Source organism: Hippocampus zosterae, chromosome 10 (genome assembly GCF_025434085.1).
Source record: "Hippocampus zosterae strain Florida chromosome 10, ASM2543408v3, whole genome shotgun sequence".
Taxonomy (NCBI): Eukaryota; Metazoa; Chordata; class Actinopteri; order Syngnathiformes; family Syngnathidae; genus Hippocampus; species Hippocampus zosterae.
The window spans coordinates 9477937-9504630 of NC_067460.1; the positions used below are offsets into that span (position 1 = coordinate 9477937).

The 26694-nt window shown below is 45.2% G+C and overlaps 1 protein-coding gene and 1 pseudogene across 2 annotated transcripts; both read left to right on the top strand.

Moving 5' to 3' along the window:
- The first annotated feature begins 6816 nt into the window (after positions 1-6816).
- Positions 6817-21729, top strand: si:ch1073-83n3.2 (uncharacterized). 2 transcript variants are annotated; one of them, XM_052079032.1, is made up of 6 exons: positions 6817-7051; positions 16468-16555; positions 19251-19509; positions 19765-19798; positions 19873-20062; positions 20713-21729. In XM_052079032.1, exons 2-6 carry the CDS (start codon positions 16474-16476, stop codon positions 21063-21065), a joined length of 918 nt encoding a protein of 305 aa, XP_051934992.1. In that variant the 5' UTR covers positions 6817-7051; positions 16468-16473; the 3' UTR covers positions 21066-21729. The 2 variants fall into 2 exon arrangements, with proteins under 2 accessions (XP_051934992.1, XP_051934991.1); XM_052079031.1 differs by lacking the exon at positions 6817-7051 and having other exon boundaries at positions 16210-16555.
- A 425-nt stretch (positions 21730-22154) lies between these two features.
- LOC127608527 (cytochrome P450 2C31-like) lies at positions 22155-26241 on the top strand (annotated as a pseudogene).
- Positions 26242-26694: the final 453 nt, after the last annotated feature.

The following is a 26694-nucleotide window of genomic DNA, read 5'->3' on the forward strand; positions in this document are numbered from 1 at the left end:
TGTCTGTATGTAGGTATTAAGTGGATTAAATTGTGGTCAGAAAGACCCAATGCTGCACGGGCGACCGATCGGTATGCATTTTTGATTGTTGTATAGCAGTGGTCTAGAATGTTGCCTTCTCTGGTGAAACAGTCGATGTGCTGCTTATATCTGGGAAGTTCACGGTTAAGATGTGCTCTATTAAAATCGCCCAAAATGATCAGGGGTGACTCTGGGTATTTTAGCTCGAGTTTGTTTACTTGTTCGGCTAGCGTTTGTATCGCCGTGTTAGCGTTAGCTTGTGGCGCAATGTAAACACCGACTAGTAAAAAGGAGGTGAACTCACGTGGCGAGTAGAATGGCTTGCAGTTTAAAGACAGCGACTCCAGGTCCGGGCTGCAGTGTGCGTCGAGCTTCGTGACATCAGTGCACCATTCTTTGTTGATATAGAAGCACCCACCACCTTTCGATTTCCCTGATAGCTCCGTGTCGCGGTCACTCGGAGAAGGCGGAAGCCGGGTAGATGTAGCGCGGGATCTGGATGGCGGTCACTGAGCCAGGTTTCAGTGAAGTAGAGCGCAGCAGAACGTGCAAATGTTTTGTTGGTCTTTGTGAGGAGAAGAAGTTCATCCATCTTGTTTGGCAGAGATCGTAGATTAGCAAGATGGATCGATGGGAGCGGGGTTCGAAATCCGCGCTGCCGGAGCTTGACGAGCACGCCGGCTCGCTTCCCCCTCCTCCGGCGGCGTCTCCATGCTCCGTACAGCGCAGCCGCTCCGCTCGCGATTAGCTCCGAAAAACCTTGTGGATTTTCGTGTGCTGGTGAAAAAAGACCGAGCGTAGACTCCCCAATGCGCAGCAACTTTTCCCTCGTGTAAGTAAGCCGCTCAGGGTCGCCAAAAACAAACGAAAATGACAAAAACAGGGATAATACTAGGGAGCGTGTGACCGAGGCTGCCATACCTGTCGGCGCCTGATGACGCCGATAAATTAATGGTCATTTAGGCTTCAGGAGGTCAACCTGAACTAAATACATGTTGAAGTGTGTGACCAAGTCCTTTGGTTAAGGCGTGATACTCATTTTGAGTTTTTATTGCTTTAAATGCATTTTCAGGCCGAGCTGAGCACGTTTTCTGACTTTGAATGTATCTTCATAGGAATGAGTTGTGTGATCAAATTAATGCTCATTTAGGCTTCAGGAGGGCATCCTGAACTAAATACATGTTGAAATGTGTGCATAAGTCCTTTGGTTTAGGCGTCACACTCAATTTGAGTTTTTATTGCTTTAAATACATTTTCTGGCCGAGCTGAGCACGTTTTCTGAGTTTGAATGTATCTTCATAGGAATGAGTTGTGTGATCAAATTAATGGTCATTTATGCTTCAGGAGGTCAACCTGAACTAAATACATGTTGAAGTGTGTGACCAAGTCCTTTGGTTAAGGCGCGATACTCATTTTGAGTTTTTATTGCTTTAAATGCATTTTCAGGCCGAGCTGAGCACGTTTTCTGACTTTGAATGTATCTTCATAGGAATGAGTTGTGTGATCAAATTAATGCTCATTTAGGCTTCAGGAGGGCATCCTGAACTAAATACATGTTGAAATGTGTGCATAAGTCCTTTGGTTTAGGCGTGACACTCAATTTGAGTTTTTATTGCTTTAAATACATTTTCTGGCCGAGCTGAGCACGTTTTCTGAGTTTGAATGTATCTTCATAGGAATGAGTTGTGTGATCAAATTAATGCTCATTTAGGCTTCAGTCGGTCATCCTGAACAAAATACATGTTGAATTGTGTGCATAAGTCCTTTGGTTTAGGCGTAACACTCAATTTGAGTTTTTATTTTGCATCAATTTTAGAACATTATGTGGCTAAGGAAAACAACAGAACAAGACAATCTTCAGAAATACTGACCAATGCAGGTTTATTGGATGATGATCACCCATGCAAAAAATGTTTAATCGTGGCATCCAGAAATGATGACAAAGAAATATTTTGTTTCAAAATACTTCATGAAAATGAAGTGTTGATACCAGGGATGAATTCTGAAAGCCTTTAGAAAATCATTTTTTATGATTTGTATCACAACGAAAAATTTCGTGTTATTCACTGCTCTGATGAAAATAAAATGTCAAGATAAAATTTCAATCCCATATTTACACACTGTGAATTTTAAGTTTAATGTTCACTGATATTCCGTCATGTAGTATTTATTTATTGCACTGTGGCATGCTCTCAATGGCAAAACCACCTGGAAAAGGTCCTCTGACAAAACGAGTGATTTTTACAATGGAAGAACACACAATTTATCTTGTATCGACATTGTCTTCATGATGCTTTGGATGCATCATTGAAATTGGGTTGGCTCAAGTAGGATTTTTTTTTTAAAGCAACTTTCTTGAAACAAATTTCCTAACATATAATCGCCCCCCTTTTGACGAGACCCAGTACGAAAGGTGGTACCATGAGCAGTGTCTTGAGAAGAATTTGCATAAATTGAGAGGCCGAAAACTGGTATTGCTGCTGTGAGTGCACATTACAATGTTGGAAGTCATGTAGACCTATCTCTAATTTTGAGAGTGTTGTTTTGGAAAAAAAATAATTCTCACTAAAAAATTACAGACATGTCAAATTAAGTTGCCTCTTATGGCACCGCCGATGCTGCACCGTTTCGGCACGAGGGACGCTCCGAACGAGAAGTTTGGGTCGAATGTTAATTAAAGTGTTAGGTTTCGTGAGAGATCAGCACAAGAACCACACACAGACACCAAAAACGAAGAAGTGATTTATTGCCAGATAGTTGGACAGGTCGACGTGTAAACAACTGAAAGCTAGTCAAAAGGATCGCGTTGAGGAGTGCAGAAATGCGTAAAGGTAAAAATTGCTGATTTTAGAGGCCTTTTATTTTGAAATGTAACATCATTCTTGCTTGGCTCTCGACGAAGGCGGACGCTTTTGCTCTCTGCTCCTGCTGGGTACACCGTAGATCCTTGGAGGAAGTGGAGAATGGTGTGCCTGTCAACACTGTCCGTTGAGCATGTGGACGACATCTACATTTTCGGCCTTCCGATAACAGGTATGCTGCTGTTTGGTGTGTGCAGATTCCTGATCTATCGAAAAATTCAACCGACGGGAGCGGCTCTATTGGAAGAGGCTCCCGGTCTAAGGATGGCATAAAGCAGATGTCCAACACTCAGACTCAGACTGTGCTCAACCACAAACTATTGCGGGTTTGGAGCGTCACAGCAGGATGGTCAACAACTTTAAGAAAACTGGAATCCGTGTTCAATTACTGACTGAAATCATGGATTTGGCTGATCGACGCCACTAAAGAGACATAAGCCACAGACTCAAGGCTGTCTTAAATTCTTGGGCAGCCTGCTACCAAAACAACAACTGCTATCTCGACCTTCCCCTGATGAAAATATGCACGGAACCTAGTCCCCCACCATCACCCCCTCCCTCATACATTCCCTTATTTCACCGTCTTCATTGTTTATGTCTTGTGACCTGTTGTAACTGTCATATGCTTGTGCAGGAGTTTTTTGCCTCACTCAAATTATCCTCAAAATGAGGGTAGTTCGAGCGTGTTTTTTTTTTCTCCCCCCTCCCTCCCTTGTGGTTTCTTTCTGACTTTCGGGTTGAGTGAACGCTGGCACATTTTGGCTGCCGCTGCTCAACCTGTATTGTTTTGTGTTTTTTTTGTTATTGTAAAGTGTCCTTGGGTGTCTTGAAAGTCCATCCATCCATCCATTTTCTTAACCGCTTAATCCTCACTAGGGTCGCGGGGGGTGCTGGAGCCTATCCCAGCCGTCTTCGGGCAGTAGGCGGGGGACACCCTGAATCGGTTGCCAGCCAATCGCAGGGCACACAGAGACGAACAACCATCCACGCTCACATTCACACCTAGGGACAATTTAGAGCGTCCAATCAGCCTACCATGCATGTTTTTGGAATGTGGGAGGAAACCGGAGCACCCGGAGAAAACCCACGCAGGCCCGGGGAGAACATGCAAACTCCACACAGGGAGGCCGGACCTGGAATCGAACCCGGTACCTCTGCACTGTGAAGCCGACGTGCTAACCACTGGACTACCGGGCCGCCCGTCTTGAAAGTCGCTTATAAATAAAATGTATTATTATTATTTATTATTATTATCAGATCTTAATGAAAGTACTGGGGTTCGATACCCGGGGTGGTATTGTGTGCCTGTGACCTTGTCTGGTTATGGGAAAACAAAATTTAATTACCGTAAATTTCGAATTACAAGCCGCTACTTTTTTTCCACACTTTCAACACTGCGGCGTGTGATATGAAGTGGCTTTTTAATTTTTTTTTCCATCGCATGAAAAACACGGACCAATAAAATGAATGAGTCTTTCGCTGAGGTCCAATGAGATTGTATGACAAAGCTCTTTTGCCGTAGCGGGGAAAAATGTGTTACCCGGCAACAGTCGACCAATAAATGAATGAGTAGTATACAGGGGTCCAATGAAATTGTATGATTACCGGTAATCACAGCTTACTTATTTCCGTCTTTCTTCTAACCCTGATCAACATGGAGAATACCAGACGAAAAGCATATGATGCAGCTCTAAAAGCGATCACTCTGGCAGTTAAAGAAGGAAATTGAGCTGCTGCCCATAATCTTGGCATAGACGAGTTGATGGTGCGAAGGTGGAGGCTCCGGCAAGAAGAACTGAGCCAGTGTAAAAAGACAACCAAAGCTTTTAAAGGTTTTAAAGGTGGGCTGTCGTAGTGTTATAGATTCATGAAATGGAAGCCTGTCTATTAGAGCACGCACGACGTGTCAGCAGCTCCCTCCCAATTAGGAGGACAAACTTGCTTCATTCCGCACATTCACACAAACAAAGATAGAGGAGAATTCCATCAGCCTAGATGAAATAATAAATATGGACAAAGACCCTCTGACATTTGATTTGCCTCTCACTCGGACTTTAATTAAAAAAGGTGACTCCCCGTCATACTGAAAACAAGCGGCTACGAGAGAACATATTTTACCTGTGTTATGAGCCGTGCAGCATCGGGCCTAAAGCTGCCAACGATGATCATTTTTAAGCGGCTGACTATAGAAATAATTTCATACATCTTTTCCTATTTATATAATTTGCATTATTCTATTGAAAGCCTAGTGGGCTGCAGTATTTCTCCTCGTAATTACGCAAATGCACATCAAGATCTCTCTTTGTCTGCCCTCATATTGTGTGTTTCAGCGTAATTTCGTTGGGCAAATATGCATTTAACATGCTCAAAAAAATATGGAGATTATTTTAACCTTAAGAAATGTTGCTTTCCTTTTCTGCGGGGGTTCAGCGGGCGATCGCGTCAGCCGCCTCACCTGGAGGCGCTCCACGACGGCTGAGACGCAGAAGCGAACACCCGCCTAATCATTGGCCAGCGGTTTATAGTACGGTGCGGTGCATATAAATACAAAATTGATTTTTCTTCATAAATCTGAGCATGCGGCTCATAATCAGGTAGGGTAAGCCCGGAATTTACGGTAATTAATCCATTTTTAATGCAGTCAGATTTTTGTGATTAATCGAGAGTTCACATTGACGTTATTTTCTGTCTCAACTTCAGAATGCTTCTTGTTGCTATTCTGAGAGAGTTTGAATTCTCTCTGAGTGAACTCATCGTTACCTGAAGAAATTATCGTCAACACTTTTATTTGAACAATACAGTATTTGAAATCCAAACCAGAAACAAGCATATAATATTAGAAGAGCTTTTGTTTTGAAGTGGCCAACGCCGCTGTCTGGCAGCACATTACCGGAATGCAGAGTATATACAATCGCTGGCTTGATTGCAGTCTCGGAATGGGCCGCGAGGATGGACAGACACTCTTTCCCAAATTCTCCTGAATTTGTAGTCACTCGGGACTCGGGGCGTCCACCATCATCTCGCTGGACCAAAACATCTTTCGTTGAAGCTTCGTGTCCGATTAAAGTCGTGTCGATGTATGTTGGTGTTTCTCGGCCTAGTTAGCCAACCGCTAACACAGAGCCGCCTGTCATCTACACATCGCAGAGATCGTCAGCGTAAAGTGTTGTTGTCTTGTTCATGTGAACTGTGTACGCAAAAAGGCCATCAGAATACGAGGAGGAACTTTGTAGAGAAAAAGAGGACCACAAGGCGTATGGGAAATGAAAGACTAACAAAAGCTATGGTATTGGGATGGTGGGAGGAACTGGAAGGAAGAGGGAAGAGGATGGGGCGCAAAAGGAAAACGGTGTTGTACTGGAAGAGAGTGATGAGGAATGCAGGGATGGACTGGACGGAGGTAGAAAGATTGACGAGTGACAGGGAAGGATGGAAGCGGAGAGTGAGAGAGCGAATGGATCACCTGTATGAATGGGAAAATCAGAAAGGTCACAGATATGAGGTGGGAAGGAACGAGGAAAGACTGGAAAGGAATGTGAGGAGGGTGAATGATGGGTTGGTATGTCGGTATGACGGGTGCGGAAAAGTGTGCAGGAGTAGAGCTGGTCTAACCATGCACGAAAAACGCATACACCGCAGGAACAAGGAACAGGTGGAGTTTGAGTGCGAGAAGTGTGAGAGGAGGTTTGCATCGAAAGGAAATAAAATGAGTCACCAAAGGAGTTGCACGGGAGGAGCGTATGAGGAGAAGGGAGAAAGGAGACAGTGTGGAGGGTGTGATAGGTGGGTGACGAAAGCAAACTATGCCAGACACGTGAGGGGGTGTGAAAGAGTCTGCAGAGAGTATGAGGGGGAGAGGGAAGGAGGGAGAGGGGAGGGAGCGGGCGTGGCGCGTGAAGGGAGAGCAGGGGAGGGGCGGAGGGTGAATGGGGAGGCGGGGCGCGGAGGGAGAAGGGTAGCTTGCGGGAGGTGTGGGAAGGAAATGTTGGCGGGGAACCTTGCGAGACACCAACGGGATTCGTGCCGGGTGTGGGACCCGGGAGGGGGGGCAAGTCCCTGACGGGGGCCGACTGCCCAGGATCGGATCGGATCGGAGGACTACAAGGGACAACCTCAACTGCTGGGCGCCATTTGCAGTATGCAGCCAAGAATTGTTCTTAACAGATTAGGTTGGGTCACACTGTTCGTCTTGCTTGTTTCGGACTCTTTAGCAACAGCCTTCATGTGCTGTCTCCATCTTGTTCGCAATGTGTGTGTATGTGTGTGTGTGTATAGATAGATAGATATACATTTTTTTTTCATCCATCCATTTTCTGAGCCGCTTTATCCTCACAAGGGTGGCAGGGCATGCTGGAACCCATCCCAGCTGTCTTCGGGCAGTAGGCGGAGGACACCCTGAACTGGTTACCAGGCAATCGCAGGGCACACATGGATGAACAACCATTTGCGCTCACAGTCACACCTCGGGACAATTTAGAGCAGGCGTCCCCGGGAACCTTTTGGACTAAGAGAGCCATGAAAGCTAAATATTTGGAAATGTATTTAAGTGAGAGCCATATAATCGACTGTATTTTAAAAGTGAATTCAACAAAATTTCTGTATCATAAGCCTCTAAATGGATAATTTTCAATCATTTTGTTATAATACAATGTGAATGGTTGTACGTTCCTCACTATTGCTCAAGATCCAGCAAAGCTAGCCAAATTATAGTCACCTTGCTGGGTTCATACGCATAGTTGCTGCTGGCTCGGTTATACCCTGCTCAGTAGCTTGCACGCTTCCTTTCCTCCCGCAGGCTATTTTGATGCGAATGTAGGATGTCGGTTGTCAAAGTGCCGCTTGACATTTGACCCTTTCATCAATGGTATTTTTTCATTGCAAATTAGAAATTGCAATTTTTTTTTTTTTTTTTTTGATGATGGCGCCCCCTGAGTGGCTGCCTCTCCAGCAGCTCATATCCCTGTTTGAGTTTCTTTTCGTCCTTTTACTTTATTTATTACTTCTTCCCATTTTGTTTTGGGTGGTTTTGTACCCCAAACCCATGGGGGGGAGAGGGGCAGCTTCATTTATGCTCATCTCCTTTATTTGCTTTAATCTTTTTACGTATCCTGTGAACGGAGATCCAGATAGCACACGCAACTCCATTGTTTACAGTAAGGACCAGCTGTTAGCATGGCGGGCTAACAGCAGGCTACTGGCCGGTGACAAACCAGATATCCCACGAGAGTTGAAGAGGAGGACACGAGGGTGTCGAGCCGGGAAGGACCGCCGCACAAGGTGGAGAAAGTACAGACATGTCCTCCCGTCCGTCATCATGGGGAATGTAAGATCGCTCCCTAACAAGATGGATGAGCTGGCGGCGCTAACGCGACATCAAAGGGAGTACCGCGAGGCTAGCCTAATGCTACTCACCGAGTCGTGGCTAACAGCGATCACTCCGGACACACATGTCGAGTTGGAAGGCTTCCAACTCATACGTGCGGACAGGAATGAAGGGAGTGGAAAGAGAAAAGGTGGGGGACTTGCTGTTTTTGTGAACAACAAATGGTGCAATCCGGGGCATATCACGATCAAAGACAAACTCTGCAACCGGGACATTGAGCTGCTAGCCATTAGCCTCAGGCCCCATTATCTCCCGAGGGAATTCTCACACGTCATAGCCGTGACAGTGTACATCCTCCCGTCGGCAAATAGTGATGCAGCGTGTGATGCCCTGATGACTGTCGTGAGCAGGCTGCAAACACAGTCCCCCAACGCCCTACTGATCATCTCTGGGGACTTCAACCATGTCTCTCTGTCGTCCTCCCTTTCAACTTTCAAGCAGTATGTAACCTGTGCCACTAGAGACAATAATATTTTGGACTTGTTTTATGCCAATACCAAGGAGGCATATAAACCCCTCTCCCTTCCCCCTCTTGGAAGAGCAGACCACAACTTGGTATTTCTCGAGCCTGTGTACAAACCCCTGGTGCACAGGCAACCAACTGTGACCAGAATGGTCAAGAAATGGTCATCGGAAGCTGAAGATGCTCTGCGAGACTGCTTCGCGACAACCAGGTGGGAACTCTTCAGCGAGGTTCATGGGGATGACATTGATGCACTCACTGACACCATCACGGATTATATAAACTTCTGTGAGGAGAACACTGTACCCACCAGAACTCTGCGGTGTTTTTCCAACAACAAACCATGGATTAATCCTGACATAAAGACCCTGCTGAAGGAGAAGAAGAGAGCTTTTCGGTCGAGAAACAGAGAGGAGCTGAAGGCCGTGCAGATTCGGCTGAGAAGAAAGATCAGGGAGGGGAAGAAGTTATACAGGATGAAATTGGAGGACCAGTTACAGGCCAGCAATGTCACTGGTGTCTGGAGGGGCCTGAAAACCATCTCAGGCCATGACAGCCCAAGGACAGTGGTCGAGAAGGACAAGGACTGGGCAGATGGACTGAACCATTTTTTCAACCGTTTCGACCAGTCGTCTGTCCCTTCCCCCAACCACAAACTGCAACCTCTCTCACTGAGGACTTCTTCTCCTCCCCCTCCTCTTTTGACCAGCTCTCATCAACCCAGTATGTCACCTGGTTCCTGCCTGTCCATCACAACAGAGCAGGTAAGGAACCAACTGAGGAAGATGAATGTGAGGAAGGCAGCAGGTCCGGACAAGATCAGTTCCCGGCTCCTCAGGACCTGCTCTGACCAGCTGTGTAACATTGTCCAGCACATCTTCAACCTGAGCCTGAAGCTGGGCAGAGCTCCACAGCTGTGGAAAACTTCGTGCCTGGTCCCAGTGCCCAAGACCCCCCACCCTAAGGAGCTGAACAGCTACAGACCGGTGGCGCTGACGTCTCACCTGATGAAGACGCTGGAGAGACTCATCCTCGCCCACCTTCGACCGCTGGTGAGCCCGTCACTGGACCCGCTGCAGTTTGCCTATCAGCCTGGCATCGGCGTGGAAGACGCCATTATCTACCTCCTCCACTCAGTGCTGTCACACTTGGAGAAGGCTGGGAGCACTGTGAGAATCATGTTCTTTGATTTCTCCAGTGCCTTCAACACCATACAGCCCAATTTGCTGGGAGGCAAACTACAGAACGCCGGAGTGGACCACCATCTCACAGCATGGATCGTAGATTACCTCACAAATCGGCCGCAGTACGTGAGATTGCAGAGCTGTGAGTCGGACCAGCTTCTCTGCAGCACTGGAGCGCCGCAGGGGACTGTTCTGGCTCCTTTCCTGTTCATCCTCTACACCTCGGACTTCAGACATGACACTCCAAACTGCCACCTTCAGAAGTTCTCCGATGACTCTGCGATTGTTGGCCTCATTACAGAAGGGGATGATCGTGAGTACAGGGGACTGACAAAGGACTTTGTGGACTGGTGCCAGCAGAATCTCCTCCAGATCAACCCGAGGAAAACTAAGGAGTTGGTTGTGGATTTCTGCAGGAAAAAGTCCTCACCAGCACCGATGAACATCCAGGGTATGGACATAGAGAGGGTGACCTCCTACAAGTACCTTGGTGTTCTTCTCAACGACAAACTGGACTGGTCCACAAACACGGACACCCTGATTAGGAAAGGACAGAGCCAACTCTTCCTACTCAGGAAACTGAGGTCTTTTGGGGTTCAGGGGTCACTCCTTAAGACGTTCTATAACTCGGTGGTGGCCTCGGCCATCTATTATGGCATTGTCTGCTGGTCAGGCAGCATCTCGGCCCGGGACAGAAAGAGACTGGAGCGACTGGTCAGGAAGGCCAGTTCTGTCCTGGGTTGCTCCCTTGACACTCTGGAGGAGGTGGGCAACAGACGGATGCTAACTAAGCTAAAAGCTATGATGGCCAGTCCCTCCCACCCCCTCCAGCCCGCCCTGACAGCACTTGGTAGCTCCTTCAGCCAGAGACTGTTACACCCACGGTGCAAGAAGGAGAGATACCGACGCTCGTTCCTACCAACTGCTGTCAGGCTGATGAATAAAAAATAACAATCATAATAATAATAATAATTAAATGATGTGAAGGTAAATTGTAAATAGTACTGCGATTTATCCATTTGTGTTCATATTTAATTGAATTTATTTATTTATTTAATTGAAAGATGTTTGTTGTTGTTTTTTTTTTTCTCTTCTTCTTTCTACATACATTCTTGCTGCTGGAGGCTGTAAATTTCCCCATTGTGGGACAAATAAAGGATATCTTATCTTATCTTATCTTAGAACACCTGTTCTCACCACAAAGGCGACTCCTTCTGTCCTTTCGTCCTGAAGTGTACCATACTTGCCATCTTTTCTTTACACCAACTGCTTTGTCGAAGGGTTAGCTTTGAGCTACTGACCGAGCATACTGATTCGAAAGGGGGTTGACCTAGCAACGTAGGCCAGTGTCATCCAATTAAAATAGCTCCCTCAGCCAATTGCAGCCCTGAACAGGACATTCATTCATTCATTCATTTTCCGAACCGCTTGATCCTCGCTAGCGTCGCAGGGGGGTGCTGGAGCCTATCCCAGCTGTCTTTGTAGGCTGGGGACACCCTGAACCGGATGCCAGCCAATCACAGGGCACACAGAGACGAACAACCATCCACACCCACACTCACACCAAGGGACATTTGAGAGCAGGGGTGCCCAACCTTTTTTTCAAGGAGCCAACCTCTGGAGATCTACCAGTCCAGTGTCAACATCTGACCCCCAACACACACACACACACACACACACACACACTAATCTGCATGATGAGCAATAGCCATTAATGACCTTAATATGAACCAAAAAAAAAACCTCAGCTACGAAACAGGTAGATCTCTGTTTGGATTAGACTTGATAATGTTCATGTGCGAGAAAGCAGACTTGCACAAATAGGTTGATCCAAAAAGAGCTGTCTTGTTCAAAGCACATCTTCTGAGATTGGGATACTTCTCTGGCACCAGTAGTTTCCAGAACACTACAGTGATTCCTCGCTATTTTGCGCTTTGATTATCGGGGACTCGGTGCATCGCAGTTTTTTTTTTCAAAACTGTATTAATAAAAAATGCCGAATGACTCAGAGGCAGGGATGAGATTTTTCCACTATTTTTCCAGTCAAAATGAACCTTTTTTATATTTTTCCAAATCCGTTGAGAAAATTTTATGTGTGTATGTTGTGTCGGTTTTCGTGAAAAAGCTTGATGTTGCTGGTAAAGCTGTACAGTGTTTGATGTGTGATGTCATTCTATATGGAAAATGCATTCATAACCCATATATAGTTAACCGTTTGGGACTTCACTATCACTGCATGAGGTAAGCATCAACAGCTTTTTATCACATTTACACCTCATTTTATGAATACAAGGGATGAACAAATCTTAAATATGGCAGGGAATGTGTTCCCTTTTTCAGGTTTGATTTTGAGCAGCAAATTTGAGGTTACACGTTGGTGCTCACCGGGAATGTATAAGAAAAATTGCACAAAGTCCTATGTCAAATTTTCACTTGAAAGAATATTGTAAATCTTTGGATTTTTTTCTGTGAAAATTCCAAGTAGTGTGTACATTGAATACACTTCATCTTTATCATGTATAGTATAAAGTGTCATGGATCTGTTTGTGACCAACAGGTGGCACTGTTGGTCTCCGCCTGCAGCTGCACACCTCTTGGTCATTGTGTAATTAGTGCCACTTGAAGACACTTGATGCCCGACCACTCAGTTTCGGGTCACTGTTGCTGTTTATTTGTTGCTGTGTGCACAAGGCATGTTTTATTTTCTGTCTTGGGTTTTTGCTACTTTGATTTTGGTGGACTTTATTTGAGTGAGTTTTTGGAGTTTGTTTCTCCTATGTACTCTGTTTTGTTTTTTTTTGTAAAATACATTTTGGTCAATCATAACCCTACCTTCCTGCTTTTTGGGGTCCTCCCAACAACGACCACCTTGCAAAACATGACATTAAGGTCCAATTTTGTAAGCAAATAGGGAATGGGATTTCAACAAAAATTGTAATATTTTCGTTGATGAAATTAATGGTTTTAAGGCTTTAAAATCTCTAAAACCCATTAGCTTCCTTGTGCCTGCGGCCCTCAGATCCCTGGCTAATTTTCAGATTTTTTTTTCATCATGAGCCACTCTCATCCCTGGAGAGGGCGGGTGATTGGCTTGCGGTGTCTGTTCGCCTCCTTAATTGTCCAATCATAAACACATTGGCTGCGCGCCGCGGGATATCTGGCCAGCAGCTCGCTGGAGGCTAATGGAGGCTACACTGACACAGCTGCATAAAGAAAATGCTGATGAATGTCAATTACTGTGTAAAATTTCATAATTAAAGTAAATATGTATACTGATATAGCAACACTGACTTCCTGTCATGTCATAATATATAAAAAAAATAAAAAATCCTCGTCTCACCCCTCGGGTGGTGTCCGTCCCTCATTCAGCTTGGGTCCTCTACCAGAGGCCAGGAAGCTCGAGGGTTCTGCGCAGTATCCTTGCTGTTCCCAGCACTGCACATTTCTGGACTGAGATGTCCGATGTTGTTCCCGGGATCTGTTGCAACCACTCATCTAGTTTGGGGGTCACTGCCCCGAGTGCTCCGACCACCACAGGCATGACTGTCACTTTTACCTTCCAGGCTCTCTCCAGCTCCTCTCTGAGCCTTTGGTATTTCTCGAGTTTCTCGTGTTCCTTCTTCCTGATGTTTCCATCACTTGGGACCGCTACATCCACTACAACGGCTTTCCTCTGCCCTTTATCTATGATCACGATATCTGGTTGGTTTGCCATTACCATCTTGTCAGTCTGGATCTGGAAGTCCCAAAGGATCTACGCTCTGTCATTCTCCACCACCTTCGGAGGTGTTTCCCATTTTGACCTTGGGGTTTCCAGTCCATACTCCGCACAGATGTTTCGGTAGACTATGCCAGCCACCTGGTTATGGCGTTCCATGTAGGCTTTCCCTGCCAGCATCTTACACCCTGCAGTTGTGTGTTGGATTGTCTCAGGTGCCTCTTTGCACAACCTACACCTTGGGTCTTGTCTGGTGTGGTATATCTGGGCCTCGATGGCTCTGGTGCTCAAGGCCTGCTCCTGAGCAGCCAGGATGAGTGGCTCTGTGCTGTCCTTCAGGCCAGCCCTCTCTAGCCACTGATAGGACTTCTTGAGATCGGCCACTTCAGTTATGGTCCGGTGGTACATCCCGTGTAGGGCCTTGTCCTCCCATGATGGGCCCTCTTCCAGCGCCTCATCTTCTGTTCCCCATTGTCTGAGACATTCTCTGAATACGTCATCCGTTGGAGCATTCTCCTTGATGTATTCATGGAGCTTGGATGTTTCATCCTGGACAGTGGCTCTCACACTCACTAGTCCCCGGCCTCCTTCCTTTTCGGCTTGCGTACAGTCTCAGGGTGCTGGATTTGGGATGGAACCCTCCATGCATGGTTAGGAGCTTTCGGGTCTTAACGTCCGTGGTCTGAATCTCTTCCTTTGGCCACCTTATTATTCCTGCAGGGTTTCTGATCACTGGCAGGGCATAGCTGTTTATTGCCCGGGTCTTATTCTTGCCATTGAGCTGGCTTCTTAGGACTTGCCTCACTCGCTGGAGGTATTTGGCCGTAGCCGCTTTCCTTGTTGCCAGTTCGAGGTTGCCATTGGCTTGTGGTATACCGAGGTACTTGTAGCTGTCCTCAGTGTCTGCTATTGTTCCTTCAGGGAGTGAGACCCCTTCAGTGCGGACAACCTTTCCTCTCTTAGTCACCATCCGACTACATTTCTCAAGCCCGAATGACATCCCGATGTCGCTGCTGTAGATCCTGGTTGTGTGGATCAGGGAATCTATGTCCCTTTCGCTCTTAGCATACAGCTTTATGTCATCCATGTAGAGGAGGTGACTGATTGTAGCTCCATTTCTGAGGCGGTATCCATAGCCTGTCTTGGTGATTACTTGGCTTAGGGGGTTCAGTCCTATGCAGAACAGCAGTGGGGAGAGTGCATCACCTTGGTATATGCCACATTTGATAGACACTTGGGTAAGTGGCTTGCCATTGGCTTCAAGTGTGGTTTTCCACATCCTCATCGAGTTCGCAACGAAGGCTCTTTGGGTCCTGTTCACCTTATACAACTCCAAGCATTCAGTGATCCATGTATGTGGCATCGAGTCATAGGCTTTCTTGTAATCAATCCAAGCCGTGCACAGGTTGGTACGTCGGGACTTGCAGTCTTGTGCGACTGTTCTGTCAACCAGGAGCTGATGTTTGGCTCCTCTGTTATCTCTACCAATTCCCTTCTGTGCTTCGTTCATGTATTGATCCATGTGTCCACTTATCTTAGCCGCAATGATGCCTGACATGAGCTTCCATGTTGTGGAGAGACAGGTTATTGGCCGATAATTGGATGGGGCTGCACCCTTCGAGGGATCCTTCATGATCAGGATCGTTCGCCCTTCGGTGAGCCATTCTGGGTGAGTCCCATCCCTCAGCAGCTGGTTCATTTGTACTGCTAGGCGCTCATGGAGTGCTGTGAGTTTCTTTAGCCAGTAGGTGTGGACCATGTCCGGGCCTGGTGCTGTCCAGTTCTTCATATCTGAAACTCTTTCCTGTATGTCTGCCAACGTTATGGTAACTGGGTTCTGTTCAGGGAGGTTGCTGTGCTCCTCTCTCAGGGTCACCAGCCATTGTGCACTGCTGTTATGTGCAACCTCCTTCTCCCATATGCCTTTCCAGTACCTTTCAGTTTCCAGTCTTGGTGGGTCACCTCTGTTGTTAGGACCCTGCCACTGAGCATACACTTTCGCAGGTTGTGTTGCGAACAGCCTGTTTATTCGTCTGGCCTCATTCTTTTTCGTGTACCGCTTTAGGTGACTGGACAAGGCTTGGAGCCTTTGTTTGGCAGTTTCGAGTGCTTCAGCAATGGTCATCTGGATGTACCTCTCGGGTATCGGCCTTTTCATCACACCTCTCTAGGCCTCCGTCAATTGACTCACATCTTTCCGGGCCGCCTTGATCTTAGCCTCCAACCGTCTTTTCCATGGTGGGTAACGTATCTCATGGCTTCCATGGTTGCTCTTATAGCCCAGAGTCTCCAGGATCACTGATGCTGAAGCGTATATCAGCTCATTGGTTTCTGTGATCGTTACGGTAGGGATCGCCCTCAGTGCTGCATTCACACTTTCTATGAGACTTTCAGATGGTACTTCACATAGCCATTGTAATCGGTTTCTAGGTTGCCCAGCTTTCATTCTCGCCATGATCTTAGCTTTCAGGTCAGGTGCTGCCTCGCTCAGCATTTCATTCATTGGGGCTGGCCATCCAATCTCATCATCTGCATTCATATTCATATATATATATATATATATTTAAAGAGAGAGAGAGAGAGAGAGAGAGAGAGAGAGAGAGAGAGAGAGAGAGAGAGAGAGAGAGAGATATTTCTGATGATGACTGGCCATGGCCTGCAGCTGTGGTCCGCTTGATAATCCTTGTTTTAATCTGCCGGGGTGGCAGGATGATTGTGGACACAGTCTCACTCCGAGCATTGCGAGTAAAAAGCAGGGCCTCAATCGTGGGGATTATTCGCTCTTGCTCTCTGTCACCCTCCCTCTCACTCTTGCTCTCTTTTATCCTCTTTTCCAGCATCCCATGTTCTGGCCTTCATTTGTGTATTTTGGAACAGCCATGACCACAGTTGGCGGCGTTCACCGGGGCTACCTCAGGAAATACGGTAGGCTGCTCGGCGAACATTCAGCCCACAATCACAGTGCACTGCACAGTCTTAGAGCTTGCAATTCAATATCTTAATGTCATATTTGAGTCCGTTTCGCGGTCACATCGGTCAGTTCTGTATCGGATATCGTCTGATCCGTGTGCTTCTGCCAAACAATGTGTCTTGCAATGTTGCTCCATTTTAGAAGTCTTGGATGGTCAATATCATGATTAAGTGATAAAATGCCTGTTGGTGACTTCAATGGAGTCTAACATTTGCACACATACCAGTACAAAGATAAATCTCTTAAAATCCATCCATTCCGGTTTCCTTCATTTATACTATCTTATTGATTGGATGTTGGCATCTGGCACACAATGCTCTGCTGACTAAAGCGTGCAACAGATACTAGATCTACAAAATTCCTTCATAATTTTATTGTCCACAAGTTACAGCCGTGCCCAGTTTGTTCTCTCGTTCTCTGGCCATGGTCATCACTTGAAAAATACATCTCAAATCTTTTCCATTGAAATGAACGGAAATGCCATTAATCTGTTCAGTCCATCTTCAGAAAAACAACAAAAATGTTGTAATGTGAATTTTAGCAGTGTATTAATGCAGTAGTAACATAATTCAATTACAATTCCTTTTTTATCACACTGCATCAATTGAATGGCCAGTGTGCTTTTCTTTCTGACGTGGGCCTCATGGCCACCAGTGGGTAGTACAAGACGGACAAATGGATATAATAATAATAATAATACATTTTATTTATAATAATAAGACACCCAAAGAACTTTATAATAACAAAAAAACACAAAACAATACAGGTTGAGCAGCGGAGCGCCTTTCAAGACACCCAAGGACACTTTACTGACAATTGAGACACCTCAACTCCTCTCAGCTCATTAGTGTGGCACTAATATTAGTCATTCTTCTCAGAGGATAAAGAATTTATGACTACAAGTGTTGTTACGTCATCTGTAGCCATGTGTAGCAAATCATTGGGTTCAATCTGTTGCTTTAAGGGTTACAGCACAGCAACACTGCACAGCAACTATATGTTTGCTTAATATACAATAAGTCTTTTTTTTGTTTGTTTAATGTTTAATTTGACAGAAAACTGCAACTGTGAGTGGTAATAAACAGAGGGAAAAATGTCTCTCTCTGCGGTCACTCCCTTGGTGGATTTTTTTAAACATTTTTTTTTTAATAGAATGATTCTGACTCTGGAAATTTCTGCCCCAAGATCGCAGCTTAGAGATTCATAAGAACAAACTCAATCTATTTTGAAAAGACATGGAGTGTGTCCATAACGTATTTTTTTGTGCAATTCAACATTGATTACAAAAGCGGAGAAATAAACATATTTTATGTGATTTTTTTTTGGTTTAACGAATATGGATATTTATTAATTTTTGAGCGGAAAGATTTTTTTCCCCCTTATTTACTGTCAACATATACCTACCATCTAAGAGTGTTTATGACCTTCTGATGGAGCCCTCGGCCACGGCAATCAGTTAATCAGTAATACAGGATAGACATGTTTAAAAAGAGAATAAAACAAAACAAAAGGATGCTTTTATTTTGAATATGAGGGGTGACCTGGTGAAGTGTATCCGAATATGTTTGTCAACATGCTGTCAAATCAAATCTCTCTCTCTCTCTCTCTCTCTCTCTCTCTCTCTCTCTCTCTCTCTCTCTCTCTCTCTCTCTCTCTCAAATCCCTTTCACGTTTAAGCCTCCATGTAGAGAAGTAGAGCAGATCTTTATCATCATGGTTATTACAGGATGAACAGCTGACTGGAATGCTCGCAGTCTGATGTTGTCACGTGTGTCCTGTCCTGGAAACAGACAGCATTGTGTTGTCAGAGTCTTAGTCATGACAGACTTATTGAGAAATGGGCATGTATACACACAATCAGGATGGTGGCTCTCAAACTTGTTTAGCGGGAGGCATGGCATCCATGAGTTGTAGTTTAATTTTTTTTAAATATTACTTTTTTGCCCTTTGAAAAAGGCTTCTTTTTTTTTAACGGTATACAGTAAGGGGTTCCTCCAGCCAAAAGGTTTAAGGCCCCCTGATATCATTAGGTATGCCGGCTTCTAAACATTACAGGACAAGAAATACAACTAAAGCATTTTCATAAAATATCTGACTTTAACCTTGAGACACTGCAAGTCTTTCTGAAAAAAATGCCCCCCAAAAGACTGTTCTTATCCCATCAACTATGTTCTTAAAAACATGAATAAGCAAAAAATAAATAAAATCTTAAAATATGTTGTGTTCAACTCACTTCACAAAAAGCAGCTTTTTTTCGCAAATATTTAATAATTAATAACAAAACAGTTTGAAATCAAACTAAACATAAAACAGCATCCTACTGAGTCACCTACAAAGTCCTTGTGGGACTCGATAGCTTAATGCTAACATGAATGGAAAACGCCATTGACACACATTTTCAGTATCGTACTATTTTACTTCCTTTGTCTGCTTGACTGTATTATACTGCCTCCCGGGGGGCCAAGAGGGGAACACCGGAAGACACAGCTTGCAGCATGAAATCATGTTTTACAAACTGCTTATTTTTAAATGATGTTAAGTGCAAAAATACAGGGCACCAATTTGTGTATAAAAAATGTGTCAATATTTCTGGAACAACAAAAAGATCGAAAAGAAGCCACTCACAGTCTGTTCCCATTCCTTCGGCAGGGGGCTTCATGTTCAAGCAGTGGAAGGACAAGTACGTGGTTCTAAGCTTAGAGGGAAGCCTGCTGGTGTGCCGCGACGGCGAGTCCCCACCCGACCAGGTGGTGGACTTGCAGAGCCATTGCGAGATGATCGTGGAGGGCCGCGAGATCCTAGACCTGCCCAGGCTGCCAGCGGGGGGCCGCAGGGACTGCTGCTTCGCCCTCATCCTGCAGCAGAACAAGTTCCTGCTCATGCTCGCCGACAACCCAGACGACTGCACGTAGGTCTCGCCGCAATGTGCGTTTGCCAATTTTCTTTAGCGGGAAGCAGCTAACACATATAGACCACAACCATTAACAACTATGGACAGTATATAAGTTGTCATAACTCACACCTGTTGCTCGGCAGACTTCCCCGAGCAGGAAACTGCCATAATCACTGCTCTGTATGAAATATAAAACATACTGAAATGAGAAAAATATGCATCCAAACATATAGTTCATTTAGAATGGCTTGTCATTTCTCCCTTTTGCAGTCTTTGGCTGAAGCTGATTACGAAAGTGAGAGAGGTGAGTGTTCTTTCTTGATGTCGTACTGACATGTTCTACTTTTACGAACTGTGGCTGTGTGAATCTGTTTTCAGGGTGTCATGTCTCCCACCTACCTGCAGAGGCAGCGCAGCATCACCCGTTGCATCACCGACAGGGACCCACTGCCCGAATCCGGCAGCGACAAGAACCCCGGCTCGCCCCGGCCGAGCGAGGGTACCCCACTGCCGTCAGCACACGTCTCAGAGAGGGGCGGCTCACTGAGAGAGAGAAGCCAGAGTCAGGGTCAGTTTGTGGACATTTACAGGCTTTGTACTTTCATGGGAATAACATTAAAAAAGTGTATCACCAATCAAAATGAAATTCGCAAGGCACGTCTTTTAGAACCAGACACGGACGAACCCATGCCCAAAATGAACTGAAACTGCTACAAAGTGGCAATTTCGAACATTTCTTGGCTTTGCATAAAACTCCATCAGCAATTAAAACAAAAAAGTGGAAAGACATGTCAATCACATTGAGATGCACAAAAAAGTCTCACGAACCCATCGTGCCCGCAAACCAACAGGAACTTGGCCGTTTTGCTGCTCTTTTATGGCAATTTTGGACATTTGATGGCTTCAATTAGTGTTTTACAAGAAACTTAGCGTATTCAGTAGTCGAAAATAAATGTGCGACGCGTGCCTATCATGACGAGACACACAGAAAAGTCTCCATAATACATGCTCCAAAACCTATTTTTTTCTGCAAAGTTGCGACTTTTGGGTTACTTTGGGCATTTGCAGGAAAAATTTGACAAGACAACGATCCAATTAGTGTAGCATAGAAAGATGGGTGAAATTAGATTTTCAAATTATACTTTTTTAGTGGATAAATAACATTTTCATGACATCCTCAAGAATATGATACAATGACTCTTCTCACTTTTCCATCAGTCGCCGGACCTCGGCGGCCCCTGCGTAGCGTCTCGGTGACCCCCCCTCACCGGGTATCGGATTGTCTTCGCCACGGCAATAGCAGCGACGCCCGGGCGGTGAGGGCAGTGTGCCTCCTGATGGGCGGGGCGGCGGCCTCCTCGGCCCTGGGCTACCTCAACTCCTGCTCGCCGTTGGCGGGCAGAGCGTCCGAGATGGTCCATGCTGGCTCGGGAGGCTTCTCAGAAATACCGGACGGGGGTTCCTTTCATGCCTGCGACCAGGACGTGAACTCTGACACCCACTTCAACAGCTTCGACTTTGAGGGTGACTCCGACTTTGACGCATTTGACTGCGGGGGGTTTGCCTTTTAAAAGATGCTTGTGTGGGCAGTACATTAAAGCGGGTGTTCTTTTGGGTCCAGGGAAGGAATTTGATCAATGACCACCTCTTATTCTTAAAGCTAATTCCACATACAGGATTGTAACTGGCATGGGTACCCATGAACGCCGTAGGAAGTAAAAAGTACGCTATTTTCAAGTGAAAAAAGTTGTAACAGATAAACACTTGTTGTTATTAAAATATCCATCCATCCATCCCTTTTCTAATCCGTTTATCCTCACAAGGGTCACGGGCATGCTGGAGCCTTCCTGGCTGTCTTTGGGCAGTAGGCGAGCGACACCCTGAAATGGTTGCCAGCCAACCGCAGGGCACACATAGACGAACAACCATTCGCGATCACACTCACACCTAGGGATGATTTAGAGCATTGGTGTCAAACCCAAGGCCCGGGGGCCAGATCTGGCCCGTCACTTCATTTTATGTGGCCCGCGAAAGCAAATCAAAGATGGCAACTTTCATGATGCTTGCTAAAATCTCTACCAACACTTCAAATCCTCATTTGTTATAGATAAGATTGATACTGTAATCATTTTTTGTGACCAAACGTCTCATTACAGTAACTTAAACAATCGGTGAATAAACTGTTATTCTTGACTTCTTGATATGGTTTCACTCGTAATGGCCCTCCAAGGAAAATGGTAACTAAAATGTGGCCCGTGACTAAGATGAGTTCGACACCCCTGATTTAGAGTCTTCCATCAAGTTCTCATGCATGTTTTTGGAGTGTGAGAGGAAACTGTTGAACCCGGAGAAAACCCTCCCAGGCACGGGGAGAACATGCAAACGCCACTCAGGAAGCCTGGATTCAAACCCACGACCTCTGCACTGTGATGCGGACATGCTAATCAGTCACCCAGCGTGCCGCCAAATCAATCAATCAATAAATACATGAACACGTTAATGAATGAAGGGCCAAGGCTAATCTTTCTGACCTCAGATGAACTTGAAGCTGGAGTGTGAGTGAAAGGTAGTGTCTGTTTTGGTCCTGTTTATTGAGGTCACACTTGACTTGTGTTTGTTCTGGCCGCTGGAAAGCGGGGTAAAGGTGCAAAGCGAGTCATACGATCAACCTGACCTGGTTCCTCCCGCACGTCCCACCTGGGAAGTCTCCTGCTGTGTGCGCAAGCCTTCATCATGGAGCTGACCATGACCGTCTTGCTGCTTGGCGTCCTGCTGGCTCTGCTCTGGTTACTTCTCGACAAAAACAAGAGCGGCAGGAAGGGTGGGCTTCCTCCAGGTCCGCTCGCACTGCCTCTCGTAGGAAACCTGCCACAAATTGACAAACACGTTCCTTATAAATGCCTCCTTAAGGTGCGATGCTTTTGCACCGACAACTATTATGCATTAACACTTCTTGTCATTTCAAACTCGGGCTGGTCGATTTTGAAAAGTCATCTAATTGCGAGATCTTCAATATTGCGATTGCGATTTTTTTTTATGCGATTGTGTCCTCTTCCCATTTATTATCAAAGTCACTACGATACAACAATAAAAAAAAAAAAAATACGAAACATAAGTCAGTAAGTCATGAATTAGATAATTATTGACAATGAAAAACAACAATGCAAACAAAAAATGTAATTCATTTGGATTGCGATTTGAATTTGACGAATTTTTAAGTTTCATCTCAGAGTGGAAAAAAAGAGACTTGGCATGGAAATACCTTTTTTTCCCCCTAGAAAATCTGACTTTTCAAATCAAATGACAGAGCTAAATGAGACTGTGCTGTCTTCTCATACACATGCATGATGTATTTAGCTCCCCCTGAAAAACCATTTTAATCTTTTTTTTTACTTTTTAAAGATGAGAATATTTCTTGAAAATATGACGTTTGCCCTACAAAAGGTCCCTTTAATAAATTTGCTTTCCAATGTCAGCAGATAGTGCACAATTCTTTTAAAAAAAAACAGTGTTTAAGATCTTTAGTGTCTCTAAATTGATGTTTACTGTCAAATTAACGTAAAACAAAGAGAATTACTATATGAATATTTAACCAAACCACATACATTTCCCTTAAAAGTCCATTTCGCTTGATGCCAATAAACAATGCAGAATTCCATATGCGAGACAGCAAATAATTATGTCCAAATTGAATGTTTTTATGAAGCTCCAAATTGTAGGATTTAATGTTAGTTTTGCAACATTGTTCTTTTTCCAGGTAAGTGAAACACATGGCCCGGTGATGACAGTGTACCTGGGCTGGCATGCACCGTTGTCCTGGCGGGTTACGAGACCGCCAAAGAGACTCTGGTGGACCAGGCCACCGACTTCGCCGGCAGAATGCCTTTACCCATTCTTGTCAAAGTGACCAGGGGCTACGGTGGGTTCTGCCCTTAATGTTTACTTTAGTGCGATGGGAAAAAAAATGGCCTCAAAATATGAAATATTGGTTCAGTCACATGTGGGCCATTACAAATTTTTACAGATCTTTCTTTTGTCATTGGTCGGTCATTATTTCAAGCCAATCAGCAGTCAGTCTGTCCGTCATGGTATTTTAACCACACTTCCATCATCGCCTCAGTCACTTAAAAAAAAAAACAAACATTGTAGTTCAACAGATGAAAAATCCAATTCGATTGATTGATTTGATTATAACTACATCATATGGTACTTGACCAAAGAGGTTTTACATACACTCACCTACATTTCACATACACTTATTTGACAATCTATTGAACTGTTAAAGACAGTGAAAGCGCGCTGGTAGCTGCCTGTTGCTGTTTTACCTGCGAAAACTACAAAATGTTTAAAGTTTAGAAGGCTAACCAGAATCCTGCACCACATTGTAGCCAAGTGTGGAGTCCAACCCAAGGCGCTCGCACTTCGAATCCAGTCTATAACAGGGGTCGGGAACCTATGGCTCGCAAGCCAGGTGTGGCTCTTTTGATGATTGCATCTGGCTTGCAGATAAAACAAAATACTCTCGCTTGTTTAATCCATCCATCGATTTTTCACAGCTCATGGGCTGCAGTTGGCTGCAGGAGCAATTTTAATTGGATGATATTGGCCTTCGTTGGCCGTTGCTGGGTAAACATATAAACGTCCCCTTTTGAATCAGACCGCTTGGTCATTGCTAATCTTTCGACGAATAAGATGGCGAAAAGAAAAAAAGATGACGAATATGGACGAATGGACCGAAGGATTTGCATTTGTGGAGAGAACAGGTTCTGGGGTAGGTCCCGAACCCTAACCCCCAAACCCTAACCCTAAACACTAACCCCAACACTAATCCTAACATTAACCCTAACCCCTAACCGTAAACCTAACCCCCTAACCCTAACCTCTAACGCTAACGCCAAACCCTAATCCTAACCCGAACCGTCAGTCCTAACCCTAACTCCTAATCTCCTCGCCCTAAAAAAACCCAAACCCAACCCTAACGCTAATCCGAAGCCCAAACCATTAATCCTAATCCTAAACGTAATCCTAACCCCTAACCCAAACCCTAATACTACCCTAACTCTGAACCCTAAACCTGGACATTCAACCGTTGAGAGATGGTAGATTTAAATTCACCTGTAAAGGCTTTAGTGCAGGAGTGCCCCAGTCCGGTCCTCAAGAGCATCGATCCACACTCTCTGAATCAAATGCCCAGGATCGTTATCAGGCTTTTGCAAAGCTCGCTGATTTGAATCACGTACGCTGGAGGAGAGAAACATCTTTTTGTGAGTCGTGTATAATATATCAGTGACTGGATTCTTCCACAGATGCACAATATTTTTCCATGGCTGACCGAGCACCTCCCTGGTCGTCAGCACAAGGTGTTTGGTCACATCAAGGTGGTGAGATCTTTTATCAAGGAGAAGATCCAGCAGCACCAAGACTCCATCGTGCCCACCGCAACCCCGAGACTTCATTGACTGTTTCCTCAACCTCATCCAACGGGTCGGAAAGAACACACCAAGTCATTTGTGAGGACAGAATGCAACAGCTATGCCTCTCACTGAATTGATTTCAAGATTTTACTGATGACTTTTAATGCACATTAGGGTCTCACAACAAGCAGCGGAACGAAGCTTTTAAGCCATGGAATATTCACTGTTATATTGTTACGGAAGTAGTGGATCAGTAGCATCAGTTGTGACCGCAATTGTGCCCACAGGAGAAGCACAACAAGTCCACTGAGTTCATCTACGAGAACCTGGTGGCCACAGTAATTAATCTTTTCTTGGCGGGAACCGAAACCACGAGCTCCACAGGCCCATACGCCCTCAGCGTACTCATCAAACATCCGGGAGTACAAGGTCCAAGCTCCTACGAGGACAAAGACACATGGCTAGGACCTAAGAACTAAAAAATATAATCTGTAAAAAGTTGAACGGAGCCAGCTGAAGTCTTCTTAGTTCTGGAAGCCATTTCACCTTCACTGCATCAACATGGAGGACAGGGAAGTCCATGCCCTTCACGGACGCCGTCATCCACGAGGTGCAGCGCTTCCTGGACATCGTCCCGTTCAGCGTACCGCACTACGCGCTGCGTGACATCTCCTTCCGAGGTTACATCATTCCCAAGGTAGTCCTCATTGCGCTGTCCTCATGTGCTGGTTTGGTATTTGTTGTCTGAATGTCATTCTTCAATAGAATACCATCATCCTGCCCCTGTTGCACTCCGTGCTGAAAGATGAAACGTAGTGGGCTGAGCCTCATTCCTTCAATCCCCAACACTTCCTGGATCACAACGGCAACTTTAAGAGGTTTAGGTTTCTGTTTTATTGTGTTTGGAAGAGGCTGTGAAGAGTGAAATAAAATTGCAGTGTCTTTGCTGCATTGGGCACAAGTATCTTAAGTCAGTGCAGGAAACAATGAAATCGAAAGACCGTCAAGGTATTCTGGACTGCAATGTGCTCCCCCTTGTCAGAAAGCATGAAACAGAGCAGAGTCTTATGTTGTGGGGCTGCTTTGCTAAATCCTGTGTGTGTGTGTGTGTGTGTGTGTGTGTGTGTGTGTGTGTGTGTGTCTTCTGCCAGGAAAACGATCTTGCGTCGGGGAGTCTCTAGCTTGCATGGAACTTTTCATCTTCCTGGTGACGCTGCTGCAACATTTGAGCTTTTCCTGCCCAGGTGGTCCCGACAGCGTGGACCTGACCCCGGAATACAGCAGCTTTGCCAACAAACCGCGACGACACCAGATCATTGCCACGCCACACTGACACCCGCACTAGGGTGCCCCCGTCACAAATTGATCTTTTGATGCTACTGATGCAAATGCAGTTGTAACCAGTTGAAAGATTTACAAAACATAAGAATATGTTTTAAAATATCTCCAATAGAAAGAGTATTCCCCAGCAGCGCTCTATTGGTATATGAATTTACAATACAATACAATACAATACATGCCGATTTATATAGCGCTTTCACAACAGCGGCAGCTGTAACAAAGCGCTTAACAAAACAGTTAACAAAGTAAAATAATAAACACAACACATAACATAAAACACGGACAGTCGTGCAGTCCTAACCACTTTTCCGTCACACGCTTTGTTGTTTGAAGCAGTATGAGATGAAAGAGGAGAGAATCAAAGTGTCCTTTAACCAGTGGATCAGAGATGTTATGCTCAAAATGTGCACACGTCGGCTACAAGCTAAGTTTCAAAGTCAACAAG